This window comes from Mobula birostris, chromosome 14, assembly GCF_030028105.1.
Source record: "Mobula birostris isolate sMobBir1 chromosome 14, sMobBir1.hap1, whole genome shotgun sequence".
Classification (NCBI taxonomy): Eukaryota; Metazoa; Chordata; class Chondrichthyes; order Myliobatiformes; family Myliobatidae; genus Mobula; species Mobula birostris.
The window spans coordinates 45,520,411-45,540,089 of record NC_092383.1 but is presented as its reverse complement, the minus strand read 5'-3'; the positions used below and the strand labels follow the sequence as shown (position 1 = coordinate 45,540,089).

Below are 19,679 nucleotides of genomic sequence, written 5' to 3'. Positions count from 1 at the left end.
TGAGTGCATAGTTGTTGCCGTGACACCACTCAGCTAACTGAACTGGTATATTATTATTATGATTATGAGGACACGCAGTCCGCTTTTATTGTCATTTAGTAATGCATGGATTAAGAAATGATACAATGTTTTTCCAGAATGATATCACGAAAACACATGACAAACCGACTTAAAAACTAACAAAAACCACATAATTATAACATATAGTTACAACAGTGCAAAGCAATACCGTAATTTGATAAGAACAGACCATGACATAGTAAAAGTCTCAAAGTCTCTTGAAAGTCCCATCATCTCACGCAGACGGTAAACCTCCAGCGCTGCCAACTTGCCGATGCAGCATCCTGGAAGCACCCGACCACAGTCCGACTCCGAGCCTGTCCGAAACCTCCGAGCCTCCAACCAGCTCTTCGACACCGAGCACCATCTCTGCCGAGCGCTTAGACCCCGGCCCCAGCAACAGGCGATAGGCGAAGCCGAGGATTTGGGGCCTTCGTTTCCGGAGATTCTCGATCGCACAGTCGCAGTGGCAGCAAAGCAGGCATTTCAGGAGTTACTCCAGATGTTCCTCTGCGCTTCTCACGGTTGTCTCCATCAAATCCAGATTGTGCACGGCCCCCTAGTTACACATAATTGATATTCATTCGGAACGGCCGCGCACGCTGCATCACGCCACCATCTTCTCCTCCCTCCTGTATCCTCCTATCTCCTACCTCCCTCCTATCTCGCTCCTGTATGCCCTTTTGTCACCATCTGAACTTCTGCCAACAATGGTTGTATCATCAGCAAATTGATAGATGGTATTTGAGCTATGTATAGCCGCACATTCGTGGCTGTACATAGAGTAGAGCAATGGGTGAAGCACGCATCCCCATATAGCGCCAGTGTGACTGTCAGGGAGGTGGAGGTGGAGATGTTATTTCCAATCCACACAGATTGTAGTCTTCCAGTTAGGAAGTCCAGTTACAGTCTTCAATCATAGGTGGAAGAAATTTGCTAAAAGCTTACATGCTGAAGTGTTAGGCTCCTACTGACACTAATGAAGTGCCCTTCAGGTATTGAGGTACTTCCTGTTCAGCCCTCCTTGCATTACCAATACTTGCCCTGACCAGACTCATGACTTTAATGAGATTTTCTGTGACTGTGAAGCAGTACTTTGTGAAGCTATTGCCTACTTCAATGAGGGACATAGTGGCTGAATGTCAAGGGTTAATGTTACTTCAACTCAATTTACTTCCTCATAAAGAAGATCATTTATCTCAGAGATTGATTTTTAAACCAACTGAGTTGAGAGTAAGATGAATGAACACTTGTTGGTGCAGGAGGTACACATAAAGGCCATATATGTGATAAGTTCACAGATGCATTTACCTGCAGTCATCATGTTAGTTTAACTAAAACATTTGAAAGAGGAAAAAAAGCAGCATTTACTCTTTGATGAACAAATGCAGGCAGCAATTCAAGATCTGATACATTTCATGATACTTTGTTGTGTTATTGCACCTGTTACACTCTTGTATCCTTTAATGCAATTTCCACAAACAACCACTTGCATAACAGAAATCTGATTTTGTTGTGCAAACAAAATGTGGTTAAAACTTTCTTAACTGTAACTAAAGATTGATCTTAATGTGGAAGAAGACTTGCTCACATAACCATTTACATTTCAAAGTTGCAAGAATTATTAAATAATTTTCAGCATCTATACCATAGCAATAAGGAATCTGACACTTATGGTTTATATTATGACTTTGGTAACAATCAGATTTTTCTGTAGCCTAGAATCAGCCTGGTACAGTTCCAGTCAGTCCAGTACCAATCCATTTCGATGGTCAGCCTCATTTGTTCCTTTATATAATAATAGGACTGACCAGCACAGAATGAGGCCATTCAAAGTACTATGCTCTGAGTCTTAGAGAGTTAGAGAGTCATATAGCACAGGGTAAGCTCCTTGCTCCACCACACCCATGCCAAAGATTTTGCTTGTCCTAGTTCTGTGGAAGAGCTATATATTTGTCCTAGATGTAGAGGCAAAACAAGAGGAAAATCAGATGGAAAGCAAAGAGGGAAGGATGGTTGTTCGAGCAAAGGATAAGATGACCAACTGACACCTTTCTCTCAGACAGGCAGATACAGCAAGAGGTTCAGTTTAAGAATCTCTGAAAAGACCTGGATATGCCATGCAAATTTCCTTGTAAATACAAATTCCACATAGCTTGGCTCTGTGCTTGAGACAACCTCACATCTGGAACTCTATTGCGCACTGTACCTTTAAATAAAAATAAGTAGAAAATAAATCTCTAAAAGTTTTACTGTGGCATTTTTAATTACTTTGCCTACCCCCGATATCTCTCAATATTTACTTTAAATGTGGCTAGATGTCCTATAGTATCACAAACATTCTGAGAACAAAACAGCACTGGTTTTAGAGTCACAGTTCCAAGAAGAGTCTTCTGCAGACTCAGTCACCTAGCCTGATATATCAGCATCCCGATGGTGTTTCCTCCAGCCCAACATGGAGCACTGTCTAGGCAGTGGAGGTGGAACCTGCTGGATCCTAGTATCCACCAACCTATTTGGCCTCTCTAGTTGCTTTAGGGCCAGTGTGTATTTTTCCCATCTAAGGTTTACATAGAGGAGGTTACCGTCCCTGTTTGACTTAGGCTCCCACTTCCAATCCATCCTTAAGCATGATTTGCTTCAGACTGTGTAAATTTAATTCATTTTTGGTTTTGAGTACAAATTACCATCTTTCATCTAGATATTCTTAAAATTCTGATTGTTTAAGATCTATACAGTGCCAGGCTAAAGAGCTGATAAGCAGTCAGAGCGTATAAACAGTCAGCAAGTCATTTCTATAACATTATTTTAACTTTAAATAACTGTTTAAAATTCAAAACATAAGGAGGGAATTTTAAGGCAAAATTTCTAAATTAGCAGATTGATTGGGAAATAATGCAATGTTACATCTAAATTGATAAATGCTATTGAAGATCTGCTGGACTGGAACCACCAAGTCCCAAGCATGCTGATTATCAGAGCTTTGCTGTAGAGAAGAAAAGCTAAATTGGTAGATAAAGTCAAAGCCAAATCGGCATGGTAAGACATATGAAAGGAATGGAGGGCTAAATTGTAACTATTTTAGTATAACGAGTCTCACTAATTAGTCAGATGTACTGAGAGCATTGTTTATCACATGGGAAAATGAGATTGTTGTCATCAGAGATATGATAGAAAGAAGCCTAGAGTATGCTGTATAACCTCAGTTTTGATGGTGGGGAATGGAAAAGAGGAGATGCCTTTCCAATACTGATTATGAAGTCTTGTGGTCATAAAGGAGAATGTCCTTAAAGACTCTTCCAATGAGGCATTATGTGTAGAGCTCGGAAACAAAAACTGATCGCTTTGAAATGTGTCTATCAAAGATTTCCAGACAGTTATCAGGAGATAGATCAACAGAAATGTGTCAAAATCTCTGAGAGTTGTAAGGATAATTGAGTTATTGTGGTAGGGGAATTCATCTTTCTCAGTATTAAGATTTTTTGCCCAGAGGATGGACGACACTGCTTGATAGAGTGGTGGAAGCAGGGGCTCTCACATATTAGAAGAATCTGGCTAAGGAATTGAATGAGGCATATAATACAAGCCCATGTGCTGGATTTGCAGGTGGTCAAAATGGGCATGGTGAGCCAAAGAGCCAGTTCATGTGTTGTTTAACTCTGAGTATAACAAGTTGGAATGTGTTCACTACCAAACTGTGATGCATGTCCAGAACTGGTGTTACACTTACTTCCCAAGTTGTCCACCACCTTGCACTTATTGTAAATGGATTTCAATACATGACTGAAGAGTAATTACATAGAAGGCATGGCATAGGCCTTTTAGAAATCATTGTAAAGTAGTATATTAGGTAGTCCTGCAGAGTCTTTGAAAATGTTTTAATAGTTCATTTACTATAATTGTACATTTTGATATTATACTTAATTTTTGATCAGGTGGTTTGAACCTTTTGCCATTGATTGGTTGGATGAAAATGAAGATGTGTCAATGGAATTTCTTCATGCAGCACTTGAAAGGGACAAAAAAGATGGGGCAAGTATCAAAATTATGGAATCATTTTACAATTTATTGTTTCGCTGTCAGCTCCAATGTCAGTTAAAACGGATTATAACCCAACTTTGTAATAATTCTCCTTTCATTTTTCTAATCTAGTTCCAGCAAACTTCAGAGCATGCTCTATTTTCTTGCTCTGTTGTGGATGTCTTCACTCAACTGAATCAAAGTTTTGAAATTATCAAAAAATTAGAATGTCCTAATCCTGAGGCATTGGCACACTTTATGAGAAGATTCGCTAAGGTATTGTACTGTACTGTGTTAACACATATCAGAGGAAATCTACCCATATGTTTTCTTCATCCAAAAATATTTGACATGATTAACTTTACTATAATTGTAGAAGTCACAAGAAATTGCAAACTGAATCATTACAGAAATTTTATTTTTCATTATGTATTTGATCAACAATTATCTTGACATAAAGCTCAATGGTTTCTGATATGAACCTGGTGGTAATTCTTTTTTATTGCAGACTATCAATAAAGTTCTCCTCCAGTATGCTGCCATTATCTCAAAAGAATTTAGCTCACACTGTTCGAAAGAAAAGCTGGTAGGTAAACATGTCTTGTGAATCCTTTGCTGTAATATCAATGCTGGTGTTGGAGGCTGACTTATAGCAGCATGATTTTATTATTTAATAGAGGCTGAAAGTGCATTACACACAAGTGACATAGTGTGAGAATGTCAAACGCCCACCTCTGAGGAAGTCCATGGCATGTTAGTTGGTAACATTACTGAGCTCTAAGTTCCTCGGAATGCAGTGCCAAATAAATTTACTGGTGAAAGTGTGAAAGTGCTCAATATCTTTTCAAATTGTAAAAATCTTGAGGTGCAAATAATTCAGTTTCAATTTTTAACAAACATTTTGTTTAGTGTGTTAATTTTAATGATACAGACACTAAGGTTATTTGGCATGATGCTAAATGTTATCCCACTTTATATGAATTGGAAGGCTATTATTAGCACAGAAGTCAGCACCTTATTAAGGTTTACTTATGAAATAGCTAATACACAGTCAGTAAATTTAACCCTAAAGCACAGAAACATTAACAAACAAAACATTTTAGCTCAGCGGTATAGTTTGCTGTAACATACTTAAGGAGGCAGTTGACTGTTTATCAGCAGGATAATAGAAACAAAGTGACAGAATCTAAAATATTTGCAGGCTTTTTTGAACTGTAGGTTTTTTTAGTTATTGATCTTTGGATTTTAATGTCAAAATTAAAAACACTGCTGTATTAGAAGTCAGGCATTACAGATATTGTTTTACGTGATTATTAAATCTATGGCTCAGAATGCTAGACTAGAAAATCAGGTGATCTGAATAGATAACGGAGATCAATGTCAACTCCTCTCCCAACACGAGCTCCAACACCACATTTAGAAAATTCTCTCCTGTGCAGTATTCAGTAAAAGTGGTTGAAGAATATTATGTCATGTATAGTGAGTTGTCATTAAGAAACTTTGAGAGCAAAGAGTCTTATTTGTGGGTTTGATTTTGAACTTCTAAACTGTGTCATAGTTTGATAATTAACACCAACCTCCTCATTCTCATCCACTTTTGCATTCAGATTTCATTACAATTAGTATCAGAGCAGATTTTTTAATATTTTCAAGCAACCCCCTCATGTAACATGAATTAGTAACATTTGGCAGAATCCCACAAGACATATGGCATGTTGTTTCTGTAGTCTACAGTTATTACATGTGTTAATTTGGATATGTAGATGAAGTAACCATTATCTAGGAGATCTTCAGATATAAATAATGTCACAGCTCTCACTTGAAGCTAGCATTTCTGTATTTTGTGAGCTAAAATATGCACAGTTTCAATCCACCTTTTGCATCTTCGATTCTTTCTTAAACCAAACTTAGATGATCTGTTCCACTTCTACCATAACTCAATGAAACTAACAGAACCTTAATTAGGATGACTTGCATTTTCCCATTTCAGTTAACAAAATCTCAGGATAGTGCAAACAAAAGTTTCTTTAAAACTGATTTTTTTTCCTTCTGGCCTATTCCTCCAAGATGCAGCACAGAGCATCATAGGAAGTCATTCCTGCCTGTGGCCATCAAACTTTACAACTCCTCCCTTGGAGGGTCAGACACCCTGAGCCAATAGGCTGGTCCTGGACTTACTTCATAATTTACTGGCATAATTTACATATTACTATTTAACTATTTCTGGTTCTATTACTATGTATTATTTATGGTGCAACTGTAATGAAAACCAATTTCCCCCTGGAATCAATAAAGTATGACTATGACTATTATAACAGTCATGTTAGATCATAAACAGTGATAGCTTTCAAAAAGCATTTTGATAGACATAATCCTTCCAGAATAAGCAAACATTAAAAAGCCACACATATGGAAAAGATAAAAATGGTGGACCATAGTGTCAGAATTAAGATATGATTGAGAAGGGATATGAAGGAGGAGAAATGAAGGGTTCTGAGAGTGGGATCAAGTGATTGAAGATTCTCTTGGTGGTGGGACAGAACATCTGAGTTAGAGGATGCAAGGCTGAAGATGGTGAAAAGAAGAATTGCATTCATGTGCAGACATCAGGAGCAGTATGGAGTCTAGTGGGAGAACATAGTCTTGCTGGGATTCCCAAAATTACATTAGGGAATCACCTCTTTGATCTTTCTCTAGGGATTGTGGGGTAGAATGTCAAGAGGCAGAGAAAACAGAAATCCACTTCTGGCCACTATTTCACAATGCTTTCCGAGTTTCATTTATTTCCAAGTGTTTTAGATTAGTTTTTGATTGTTAAATAAATTATTTTTTTAAATGTGGCTAGTGCTTAAGCAGCTGTCTGTGTGAAATTTGCACATTTTCCCTGTGACCACGTGAGTTTGCTTTGGGTGCTCTGGTTTCCTCCCACGTGCAATTTGGTAGAATAATTGCCCAGTATAAATGATCCCACTGTGTAGATTGGGGAATTAGTAAGAACATGGGGAGAATAAAATTGAATTAAAATAAAGCTGCAGATGCTGGAAATCAAAAATGAAAACAGAAAATGGTGGAAGTGTTCATCATATTCTCCCCTCACTGGAGAGTTTCCCTGTTTTCTTAAGCTAGGCAGATAGGTAAACTTCAGTCCCATGTAATTGCAGTTTGAAAGTGGTTTTATCATTCACCAACATGTTACAGTACACAGGAGCTGATGTAAAACAACAGTACTTCTCAGTATTCTCACAAAAGGTAGATTCAAATATTGAATGACATTCCTTCAACTTCTAACAAAGTGCTTCTATCTACTAGCAACTGACTGAACTGTACAAACAATATATAATGGCGGACCTAATGACAAAAGATAATTGCTTAACAATGTGATAATGAGTAATCAGCAATAGCTGTGAACTCACAATTAAGCAATGAGATCTAGTAATTAGAAATATAACAAACCACATCAAGTAGACATAACACATCACATCTGTCTATATCTCTGGTAAGAGAAACAGAGCAAATATTTCCATTAGATAACCCTTTGTCAGAACAGAATAAATCGGTTTGGTTAGGATTAGTATAAAAAAAGGGCTGATGATGGTTAGTGTGGATTCGGAGAGCCAAAGGCCAATTCAATGTTGTACCTCTTTAACTCCATGATTTCCCTTTAATTACTTACTTCAATTCTGAAAGTTCTCATTTTTTTTATGATGGTAAGACCATGTTACAGGTTTGTTAGCTATCAAAGACTGTTATAATGATCTGGGGTTGAGGTATTCTCAGTCTACCTACCTGCAGAAACCACGATACTGCTGTGACTGAATGGTGGACTCGGATTATAATCATCTGTAAGTGTGTGTTTAACTCAGTATCACAATTAGAGTGCACATGTTACCTGGAATATTTTGCCATTTTAACTTGAATGGGCCTTGTTAAGTGACACCCTTTCTTCATTAAAGACTTGCAGGCAGAAAAGGAGAAAAGTATAGCAAATGTTCTGGAAATCTCCCTGGCAAATGTAATGTGTTTAACAAGATACTTATTTTCAATTGTTCTTTTTCAGTTATCAGCAATTAAAATGCCTTTTCATACAATTTGTAATTAATGTGCTATTTCCTGAATACTTGTGTTTGATAAGACATACATTTAAAACCATTTTATTTCAGGATCATATACTTTGTTGCACAGCCAAACAATAATGAATAAAATTGTGACTCTAACCATATTCATAAATGAATCTTTTCTATTCAATTTTATCGACTGTGAGAGTCCTGTATCTCCTCTTCTCAGGTTGTCACTGGACATGGCAGCTAAATATTCCACCTGTCCTGTATTTGAATTTCCTTCAGTTATATGGTTAAATGGAAAAAAAAGACTATTTCGTATTTCATGCATAATTTGTCTCAATCATTTCTGTGTGGTCTTTGGGTTAACACTGTAAGGCATTTCTAAATGATTTATTGGTTCTTGCAGCCTTGCATCCTGATGAATAACATCCAACAACTGAGGGTCCAGCTGGAGAAAATGTTTGAATCAATGGGTGGTAAAGAGGTGAGTGCCTATAAAAACCCATAGGGAGCTTATTAAAATATATACATATGCAGTTTACAGCTTTCCAGTTTTAAAATGTTATGTATTAGTTTATTGTCTTATAATAACCATTACTTTCACTTTACATAACAACATACCTTTTAAGGTCATCACCTTATACTAATTAATCTTAAGCATTGCTTACAAATGGTAGAGATGGCATTTATATCATTCTGATTAAATGTGTTTGTTAAACTTCTGTAAATGTATTCTGTAGGCAAGGCTAGCTGAATGTTTCATGCACTTTGTAATTTTTTTTTTGCCTTTGCATTCAACTGTCCTATAGGAAGAAAGGAAAAGTGCCTTCCATGAGGTCTGTGTACACAACGATTGTTTAATTAATTGATAAATCAAAGCTCATCAAAACAAGGATTTTCTTGTGCTAATTTAATGAGACAATTCAAACCTGTCTTAGACAGATGTGTTTTGTAATAAGGTTTACTGCCTGCAGAAAACAAATAGAAACTGAACCTTGTTTAAGCTAAATGATATAATTTTAATGTATTCATTGTAATTATGGCTACCAATTACATTGGCAATTTGCAACCACCTGAAGCATAACCAGCCACTGGGACTGAACATCACTTTATTCTGATGGGCACCTAATCTGATGAGATGAGAGCACATGCGTTTCTCTTCATGAAGTAGCAATTGCAACAAATTGTATATCTTTCACAAAAGAGGGCTCTTTTATTATTTATGTTTAATGGGAAACTAAGATTAGGAATTGTGGTTTAGAGAGTAACATTTATATAAACCCAACTTTGAGCTCCTCCACATTTTATAAGTTAAATAAACAAAGCTAGATATCCGTTGTTTTGCTTCCATTTCTCGTCATTTTCTAAAAACTGTAAACAAGGTTATGCATCTACAGTTTGACGAACTGTGACTTAATTAGTTCTTTCCTCACTTTTATTAAAATAAAACAGAGAAAATATCATAAACCTATTCCCAGCCTAATCTTAAGTATGCAGCTTTTAATCATAATTATTTGGTATTTTAATCTCCTAGGATTGCTCTGCCACCTTGTATGTTACAGAAACACAGAATTTCAAGTATTGGCCTTTTAGGATGTTAAATGTCATTGAGGGCCTTTTTGCTTATACAGTACATGATTATGCTCGCCTGCTTTAATAATGTGGTTTCTTTACTTACAAAATCCCCTCACACTCTCAGAAGATTTGGGATAATCTATTCACCCTCTAGTTGTGTGGTCATTGACTGTGTTTAATATTTGGAGTTTACAAGCAAGAATTTTTCTACCAGTACAGTAGCACCATGGTTCGTACCAGTGACCCAGGTTCAATTCTCAATTCCTATAGCTGTCTGTAAGGAGTTTGTATGTTCTCTGCGTGGGTTTCCTCTGGGTGCTCCAGTTTCCTCCAATAATCCAAAGTTGGTAGGTTATTGGTCATTGTAAATTGTCCCATGATTAGGCTGGGGGTTGCTGGGCAGAACACCTCAAGAGGCCAGAAAAAATACCACAGCAGAATTTCTTCATAACTACCAACCTGAAAGTCCAGTAATGTCAAATGCAACCTGGTGTTCAGAATAAGAAACTTAGTGACATGCATGTCAAGCATTGAGAATGTATGGTTTCTCTGGGATTGTCTTGGTGCTACCACTTAAAAAATGTAGTTTTGTCTCCTTTTCTTTGAAAAGTTCACTTTCAAGTATGTTTTTTTTTAATATAATTTTTATTAAATTTTCAAAAAGAATACATGAAAAGATAAAATCTACCCACCCCCCCTTAACCCTCCCCCCCCCCCATATATAGTCCTACCTAAAAAGAAAGAAAGAGAAAAAAAAAAAACCGCCTGGTTGTTGGAAGGTTTCCACATGCTCCATGGGATTCAAAATAAATTTGGTATAATTATTCGTTACTTTCCCCAAGTAACCAAAATCTTTATCGGAGCACTTAAATATGCCATCCTATCTTTTGTAAATAAGGGCGCCAAATATTCAAAAATGTTACATATTTATCTCTTAAATTATAAGTAATTTTTTCAAGTGGAATAGAACTAGCCATTTCATTATTCCAACGATCCATACTTAAATACGAATCAGATTTCCAAGTAACTGCTATAGTCTTCTTAGCTACTGCCAATGCAATTTTTATAAATTCTTTCTGATATTTATTCAATTTAAGTTTCGGTTTTATCCCTTCAATATCACCTAATAGAAATAATACAGGGTTATGTGGAAATTGAATTTCAGTAATTTGTTCCAATAAGACTCTTAAATTTATCCAAAAGGGTTGAATTTTAAAACAAGACCAAGTAGAAAGTAAAAAAGTACCAATTTCTTGATTACACCGAAAACATTTATCAGATAGATTTGAATTTAATCTATTTATTTTTTGTGGTGTAATATATAATTGGTGTAAAAAATTATATTGTACTAATCTAAGTCGAACATTTATTGTATTTGTCATACTGTCAAGACAAAGTCTTGACCAATTTGTTTCATCAATATTAATATTCAGATCTGTTTCCCATTTTTGCTTTGACTTATGGATTCCTTGTTTAATTGTCTGTTCTTGAATCAAATTATACATACAAGAAATAAATTTTTTAATTTTCCCTTTTTGAATTAAAATTTCAATTTCATTAGGCTTTGGCAAAAACATTGTTTGACCCAGCTTACCTATTAAGTAAGCCCTTAATTGAAAGTAACAAAAGGAAGTATTATTAGATATTTTATATTTATCCTTTAATTGTTCAAATGACATCAATATACCTCGCTCAAAACAGTCTCCTATAAATTTAATCCCTTTTTGGTACCAATTATATAAAAGTTGATTATCCATTGTAAAAGGAATAAGTCTGTTTTGGAACAAAGGTCTCCTTGCTAATAGAGATTTCTGTGTTTCCTTATCAACATTTATCTTATTCCATAGATCAATCAAATGTGTTAATATAGGAGATTCTTTCTTTTCCCGTATCCATTTAGATTCCCATTTATATATAAAATCTTCAGGTTTATTTTCTCCTATCTTGTCTAGTTCTATCTTAATCCATGCTGGTTTTTGATCATCGAAAAAAGATGCAATAAATCTAAGTTGATTTGCTTTATAGTAATTTTTAAAGTTTGGAAGTTGTAATCCTCCTAACCCAAATTTACATGTCAGTTTTTCCAATGATATTCTTGACATTTTACCTTTCCAAAGAAATTTTCTCACACATTTATTTAACTCTTGAAAAAATTTCTGTGGCAATTGTATTGGTAATGTTTGAAACAAATACTGTAATCTAGGAAATATATTCATTTTTACAACATTGACTCTACCTACTAATGTTATTGGTAGTATCATCCATTTGTCAAGATCTTCTTGAATTTTTTTCAACAGTGGCAAATAATTAAATTTATATAAATTCTTTACATCATTATCAAGTCTTATACCTAAATACTTTATACCATTTACCGGCCATCTAAATTGGGTTACTAATCGACATTGACTATAGTCTCCTTTAGTAAGAGGTAAAATTTCACTTTTATCCCAGTTTATTTTGTAACCTGATACCTTCCCATATTCATCCAATCTAGAAGATAATTTATGTAACGAATGTTGTGGGTTTGTTAAATATATCAAAACATCATCGGCAAAAAGATTAATTTTATATTCCTCTTGGTTAGCTCTAAAACCCATAATATCTGGATCAATTCTAATTAGTTCTGCTAATGGCTCTATCGCCAATACAAATAAAGCAGGTGATAGTGGACAACCTTGTCTAGTTGACCTTTTTAACTGGAATGGTGTTGAAATTTGAGAGTTTGTCACTACTTTAGCTTTAGGGTTAGAATTTAAAGTTTTAATCCAATTTATAAAAGATATTCCTAACCCATATTTTTCTAATACTTTAAATAAAAAATCCCATTCTAATCTATCAAATGCTTTTTCTGCATCCAAAGCTACTACTATACTCTTCTCATCCCTTTTTTGTGCCAAATGAATTATACTGAGTAGCCGAGTTACATTATCTTACAATTGTCTATTTTTAATGAATCCTGTTTGATCCATATGTATTAATTTTGGTAAATATTTAGATAATCTATTCGATAAAATTTTTGCTATTATTTTATAATCCGTATTCAATAAAGAAATAGGCCTGTATGATGTTGGTTTCATAGGATCTCTGTCCTTTTTTGGCAATACTATTACAATCGCTGTTGAAAAAGATTCTGGAAGTTTATGTATTTTTTCTGCTTGACGTATTAGTTCCATAAAAAGAGGAAATAATAAATCTTTAAATTTTTTATAAAACTCAGGTGGAAAACCATCTTCTCCTGGAGATTTATTACTTTGGAGTGATCCTAAAGCAGCTTCAACTTCTTTTAATGTAAAAGGCATATCTAATCCCCTCTGTTCTTCCAAATTCAATTTTGGAAGAGAAACTTGTGATAAAAACCTTTCTATCTCATTAACATCATTTTGGGATTCTGATTGATATAATTCAGAATAAAAATTTTTAAAGGTTTCATTTATTTCAAGAGGTTTATAAGATATTTTATTTGCCCTTGTTCTAATTGCATTTATTGTTTTGGAAGCTTGTTCTGTTTTCAACTGCCAGGCAAGAATTTTATGTGCTGTCTCACCTAACTCATAATACCTTTGTTTAGTTCTTATAATTGCTTTTTCCGTTCTATATGTCTGAAGCGTATTGTATTGTAGCTTCTTATTGAGAAGTTGTCTTCGTTTTTCTTCTGACATATATCTTTGAGATTTTTTTTCTATTCTTGTAATCTCTTTTTCCAATTGATCTAGTTCTGCCATATATTCAGTCTTAATTTTAGACGTATAGCTTATTATCTGGCCCCTAAGATATGCTTTCATCGCATCCCATAATATAAATTTATCCTCCACTGAATGAAAATTTGTATCCAAAAAAAATGAATCTGCTTTTTCATAAAATCACAAAAATCTTGATGCTTTAATAATGTTAAATTAAATCTCCATCTATAAGCCACTTCTTCCTTGTCAGCCATTATTATTGTCATTAATAAAGAATGATCTGATAATATTCTTGCTTTATATTCCATATTTTTCACTCTGTGTTGAATATGCATTGATAATAGAAAAAAATCTATCCTTGAGTAAGTTTTATGTCTATGAGAATAGAACGAATAGTCTCTTTCTTTAGGATTGATTCTTCACCATATATCAATCAAATTTAAATCTTTCATCAATGATAAAGTTAAATTTACTACCTTCGATTTTATAACAGCCTTGGTTGATCTATCTAAGACTGGGTCTAAGCAAAAATTAAAGTCTCCTCCAATTAATATTTTTTCATGTGCATCCGCCAAATTCAAAAAGCTTCTTGTATGAATTTTGCATCATTTTCGTTTGGTGCATAAATATTCATAAAAGTCCATAGTTCGGAAAAAAAGTTGACAATGTATAATCACATATCTCCCCGCAGAATCAGTTATTACATTTTGTATTCTAATTGGTAACGTTTTATTGATCAAAATTGCTACTCCCCTCGCTTTTGAATTAAATGAAGCCGCAACAACACTACCCACCCAATCTCTCTTTAGTTTCTGATGTTCTATTTCTGTTAGGTGCGTTTCCTGTAAAAAAGCTAAATCTATCTTCATTTTTTTAATATATGTTAAGATTCTTCTTCTTTTCACTGGTCCATTAAGCCCATTAACATTAAAACTCAAAAAATTCAATAAATTAGTCATTATTCTTAACAAAGTTACTCCAATCTAAAACATTACTTATCTTCTCAACTCTCATAGTTCCTTGGGAAATTTCTTTAAACTTCACCATGTTGCTATGTGTTCCCCCCCAACCTTCCAGGCAAAAAGAAAAAAAGATAGAAAAAAAAAGAAAAAACAAAATACCCCCCCACTAATGTTGTGAATGAAAGGATACACAACACTACCCCCCTCCATTTTACGAGTCGCGGCAAAAGCCACGCTTGCACACATGATTAACGTAGCAGTCGATCAGTGCTTCTTCCAGCTCCCCCGCAACAAAAAAAGTTATATATATATATATATATATATATATATATATATAGACAAAATTAGTATTACTATTCCCAACTAATTTCCTCCAGTGTTAACCTTTCTTACCCCCCTCATATAATTAATAATATATTTATATATTCATCCAGCTTCAAAAATCCAACAAGTCCATTCTTTAACCCAATCTTCATCTTCAATCTATCTCTCTCTCCTGAGTTTGTTCTTGTATCTGGTGAATATTCAGAAAATCTTGCACAAACTGCTCTGCTTTCTGGTAGTCATCAAAAAATCTTTTTTCTCCACCAGGCAAAAAAATCTTCAAAGTTGCAGGATAACACAGTATAAATTGATAACCATGATCCTATAGGGTTTTTTTCACTGGATTAAACTTCCTCCTTTTCTTCAAAAGTTCGTAACTTATATCAGGGTAGAAAAAAACTTTGTTCCCTTTAATTATCAATGGCTCTTTTCTATCTTTGGCAGCTCGAGCAGCTGCCTGTAGAATCCTTTCCTTGCCTTGAAATCTTAAGAATTTTATTAAAATCGATCGTGGATATTGGTCATCTTTTGGTTTTGGTCTTAGAGCTCTATGTGCCCGCTCAATTTCAATTGGTCGAGCCTCCTCTCCCATTTGCAAAACATCCGGGATGCATCTTTGAAAAAAATTCTATTGGCTTTTCTCCCTCCATACCTTCTGTAAGACCAACAATTTTAATATTATTACGTCTACTGAAATTTTCCAACATATCCACTTTCTCCAAGAATCGGTTTCTTTCCGAGTTCCAAACAAGCAAATCATTTTCTGTTTTTTCCACTCTATCATTCATAAGCCCCATTTCTCTTTCCATCTTCTGAAGCCTCTTTTCCATTTTGTCCTGTCTTTCCATAACTTTATTATAGCACCTCTTCGTATCTCTAAGCTCTTCTCTTACTTTTCTTAATTCAGCCGTTGATTGCAATAGAGCCTCTCTTATGTCTCTATCATCTCCTTTACTTCCACTCACTTCCAATTCTTCCTCCTCTTCTTCATCTGTGTTCTCTGCAGAGTCCAATTCTGACTCTGAGTCATTTTCAATTGCAGTGGGTGTCGGTTCTTGTAGTTTGCTTTGTGTCGATTTGTGCATGCGCTCTTCTTTGCGCATGCGCATTTCCGGTGTCGTCTTCTGAGAAACCGTTGCCACCGCCATTGCTCCCTGTTCTACCGAAGGAGATCCAACCTGAGTCCGAGGCTCCATCGTTGCAGTAGGCCCTTTTTTCTTCCCGTCTCGCGGCTGCTTCGCAACAGCAGACTTCTTTTGTTGCAGTTTAGGAGGCATATCGTAAAGTAGTCTTACAAAGTTTATAAATAGTTTTGAGAAAATATTTACCAACTTTGTTTTATTTAAACGGTACTTTACTAATTTGCTGCGGGAGAGCTGGATTTACACGCCTCAATCCCACGTCATCACGTGACGCCCCCCCCCCACTTTCAAGTATGTTGAATTTTTACCATCCCAGCCACCTCAACTGCTCCCTTACATCTAATCTTAGAAGGCATTTTTCCAAAGCAAAACTATCTCTCTATGCCTTTGCATACTTGAGGACTCACTTGCTCTTTCTTTTTATAGTTTAGACTATAGTTCACATATCCCATCCTTTTTGTTAATGTGGATTTTTCTGAATTGATTTTCAGAGCAGCTGATCACTTCCACTGATTGAGTTACTTAGATTGATTACTTACTTGGGTTACTTAAGAATTGACTGAACACAGGTGTTTCCTGTGATAGGCAGTCTTCAACTGAACTGTTGCTATGGTACAAACAGTATTACCAGCTATAACCATAAGACCATAAGATATAGAAGCATAATTGGGCCATTTGACCCAGCGAGTCTGCTAATCCATGGTTGATCCATTTCCCTCTCATCCCCAATCTTTTACCCTCTCCCTATAACCCTTCATGCCCTGACTAATAAAGAATCTATCAACCTCTGCCTTAAATCTACCCAATGACTTGGCCTCCACAGTTGCACAATTTCTTAAAGGAGTGGCAACCCACCAAACCTAAGTTTGTACTTCCCTTAGCAGCTCTCACAGATTTATGCTATAAAATAGACATCATCATTAGAGAAATAACATTTGGCCCATCAAACCTGTGCAATGTGAAAGCTTCTACTAGGTCTGTGGTCACATTTTCCTGGCCTTTATATACTTTTTTTTTGTGCTTCATTCTGCTTTTACGTAATTTGTTTAAGATCTTTCAGATCTTTTAAGTGATGGACTAAAGCAGGGCAAAGGAATGGATGAGCCAAGGGTTGGACAGTCAGACAGTTGACTATAAAGTTTGGGAAAGTGTGGGTTTTAAGGAGATTTACAAAATGCAGCATGAACAAAGAGGTTTAAGGGGTTTTTCTGCAGGGAAAGGTACAGACAGAAGGTGAAGAATCTGAATGGGAGAGAATGGAAGAGATGCATGAGGTCAAAGGGTACACTGGGGACAGAATACCGGAAGCACCAGCAGAACAAGATATAGAAGCAGCTTGAAGTATAGTTTGAAAAATTCAAACTCAGAGGCTGGAAGGAAAGTTTGATAAGTAGGATGCTAATAAAATAAATCATATATGATGTGACATTTGTTGTATTGTGGTACCAGTGCAGTGACAGTGCAATGCAAAGGCATAAAATGACTATAAATTACAAATAAATATATAGTGTAAAAGTAGGAGAAATGAGTTAGTGGTCATAAATCTGATGATTAAGAAGCTGTTTCTGAATCATTGATAAGAGGTTTTTAGATTTAAAGATGCAGCACAGTGACAAGTCCTTCTGGTCCAACAGGCCCAGTTACACCTAGCTAGCCCATTAAATGTGGGAAGAATCTGGAGCAGCCGGAGGAAACTCATAGAGAGAACATACAAATTTCTTGCAGACAGTGGTGGAATTGAATCCAGGTCAAGGGCATTGTAATAGTTTTACTTCTATGCTACCAGGCTGGCCCAAGTGTCCTGTACATCCTCTCTGATGGTACTAACGTGAAGAGGTCATGTCCTGGATGGTGAAGGTACTTAATAGTGGATATCATATTCTTAACCAAATCAAAGCAAATCAGATCAAATTTAATTATCATTCAAACGATACATGGATACAGCCGAATATGGCAGCATTCCTCTGGGGCCAAGGTACAAAGACATGCATGCAAATTCAAAATAGCGAGAAAAGGGGAAAAGAACATAGTCACGTAAGAAAACAATTTTTTTAGGCCAGGTTCCAGAATGACAAGGATCCCAAATTGATGGTTCCCAGCAGTCCAGCTTATAATTCCACTCATGCAGCACTGAAGGGCAGCACCACTAGGAGAAGCCACCTCCAACCGAGCTGGGACACCATGCTACAACACAAGCCTGAGGCCTAGTCCTAGCTACAACTTGTCTTTCCACCAAACAAGAGAAGCAGACCTGCAGCAATTAACGTCCAACTTTCAAACCAGTCAGTGATGCAGCCAATCAGAAAGCCTCAACTCTACATTGATAGAAATTTGCAATAATCTTTGGTGACATATCTCACCTCATCTCAAACTTCTAATGGAGTGGAGCAGCTGGCAGGCCTTCTTTATATTTGCATCAGTGTGTTGAACCCACAGCAGAAACTCCTAAGATGTTGACAATCAGGAACTTAAAGCCGCTCACCCTTTCAATGCTGACCACATAAAGAGGACTAGTGTATGTTCTCTTGATTTCTCCTTCCTGAAGTCCACAGTCAGTTCCTTGGTCTGGCTGAAATTGGGTGGGAGTTTATTGCTGTGACACCACTCAGCCAGCCAGTCTGTTTCACTCCTGTTTGTGTCCTTGTCGCCTTCTGATATTTTACCTACAATAGTAGTGTCATGTGTAAATTTGTAGATGGCATTGGAGCTGTGGCTAGTCACACAGTCATAAGTATAGAGAGAGTAGAGCAGTGGGTTAAGCACCTATTCTTGATGTGAGCCTGTGTTGATCTAGCTAGGTGATCAGCACAGGATGTTAGTACCCTGCCAGATACACCAAGGACTGATGACTGGCAAGGTTCAGCCTCTTGAAAAATGTTCTGGTATTGGCCTCCGAGACAGAGATCACAGTGTCATCAGGTGCTGTGAGGATTTGCACAGGTTCCTTTTCAAGGCAAATCAGAATAATGGGAGATACAAGGAGAGCCCTTTTTCTTTCCAGTCCTGATGTAGAGTCTCTTTACAAAACATTGAATGTTTATTTCCCTCCATAGATGCTCCCTGAGTTCCACCAGCAGTTTTTGTGTGTGTGTGATGGTCAGATGAAACAATGGGAAATAACGGGAAACAAGTTGGTCAGAATAATGGAATAATAGCATGATGGACAGAGAGAAAATTGGAGCAGGATAGAATTTTTGGGAAGATGGGAGATCAGCAAAGCCAAGAAGGGCCAAAAGGCCTATTTCTGTGCTGTAGTTTCTATGGTTTCTATCAGCTATATGGACATTGAATTATTAGATTCAGTGGGAGCCTTACTTTACCAGCAGTTTGGAGGAGGAGATGTTATGGAAATGGTGTAAATAACTACTGTGAAGAATGGAATGTAAGATTGAAACTTAAGCTGGACAGAAAGTAACAGTAAGCCTCAGTAAGTGTGAGTAGAAATGGAAGGAATTGTATGGAAGCAAAATAGATGTCGGCCATGCTTATCTGATGTGACTAAACTCATGCAAGCACCTTGGCACCGGATTAAGAATTGGTGAGGAAACAAGGCTCATCATTGTCAACATGTTTATGGAACCTGCTACTGCTTTTAGCTTCCTTCTTTAACTTAAATGTTTTAGTTTATTTCTGCACAAGACCAAGATGTTAATACATTTCCTTTGCAAATCTACGTATTACTATGTTTTAAACATTTCCTCCTGTTGTTTACCATTCTAACTGCCATTTTATGTAGTTTATTTATCTCAAATTTTTCTGGTTAAGATGGTACTACCAATCCGACTAAAAACATGTTTTATGCAAATTATGTAAAATTATTGCCGCAAGCAGTGAAGGGGCGGGCGATAGCGAGTA

General features: G+C 36.1%; 1 protein-coding gene across 6 annotated transcripts in view; it reads left to right on the top strand.

Annotated features, from left to right (window-relative positions):
• LOC140209874 (protein unc-13 homolog C-like) overlaps positions 1-19,679 on the top strand; it is a 923,018-nt gene that overhangs the window by 774,227 nt on the left and 129,112 nt on the right. For all 6 annotated transcript variants that reach the window (XM_072278476.1, XM_072278475.1, XM_072278477.1 and 3 more), the window contains 4 exons: positions 3,996-4,092; positions 4,213-4,356; positions 4,589-4,666; positions 8,548-8,625. In XM_072278476.1, the coding sequence (XP_072134577.1) occupies positions 3,996-4,092; positions 4,213-4,356; positions 4,589-4,666; positions 8,548-8,625 (397 nt within the window). The remainder of the gene's footprint in view (positions 1-3,995; positions 4,093-4,212; positions 4,357-4,588; positions 4,667-8,547; positions 8,626-19,679) is intronic.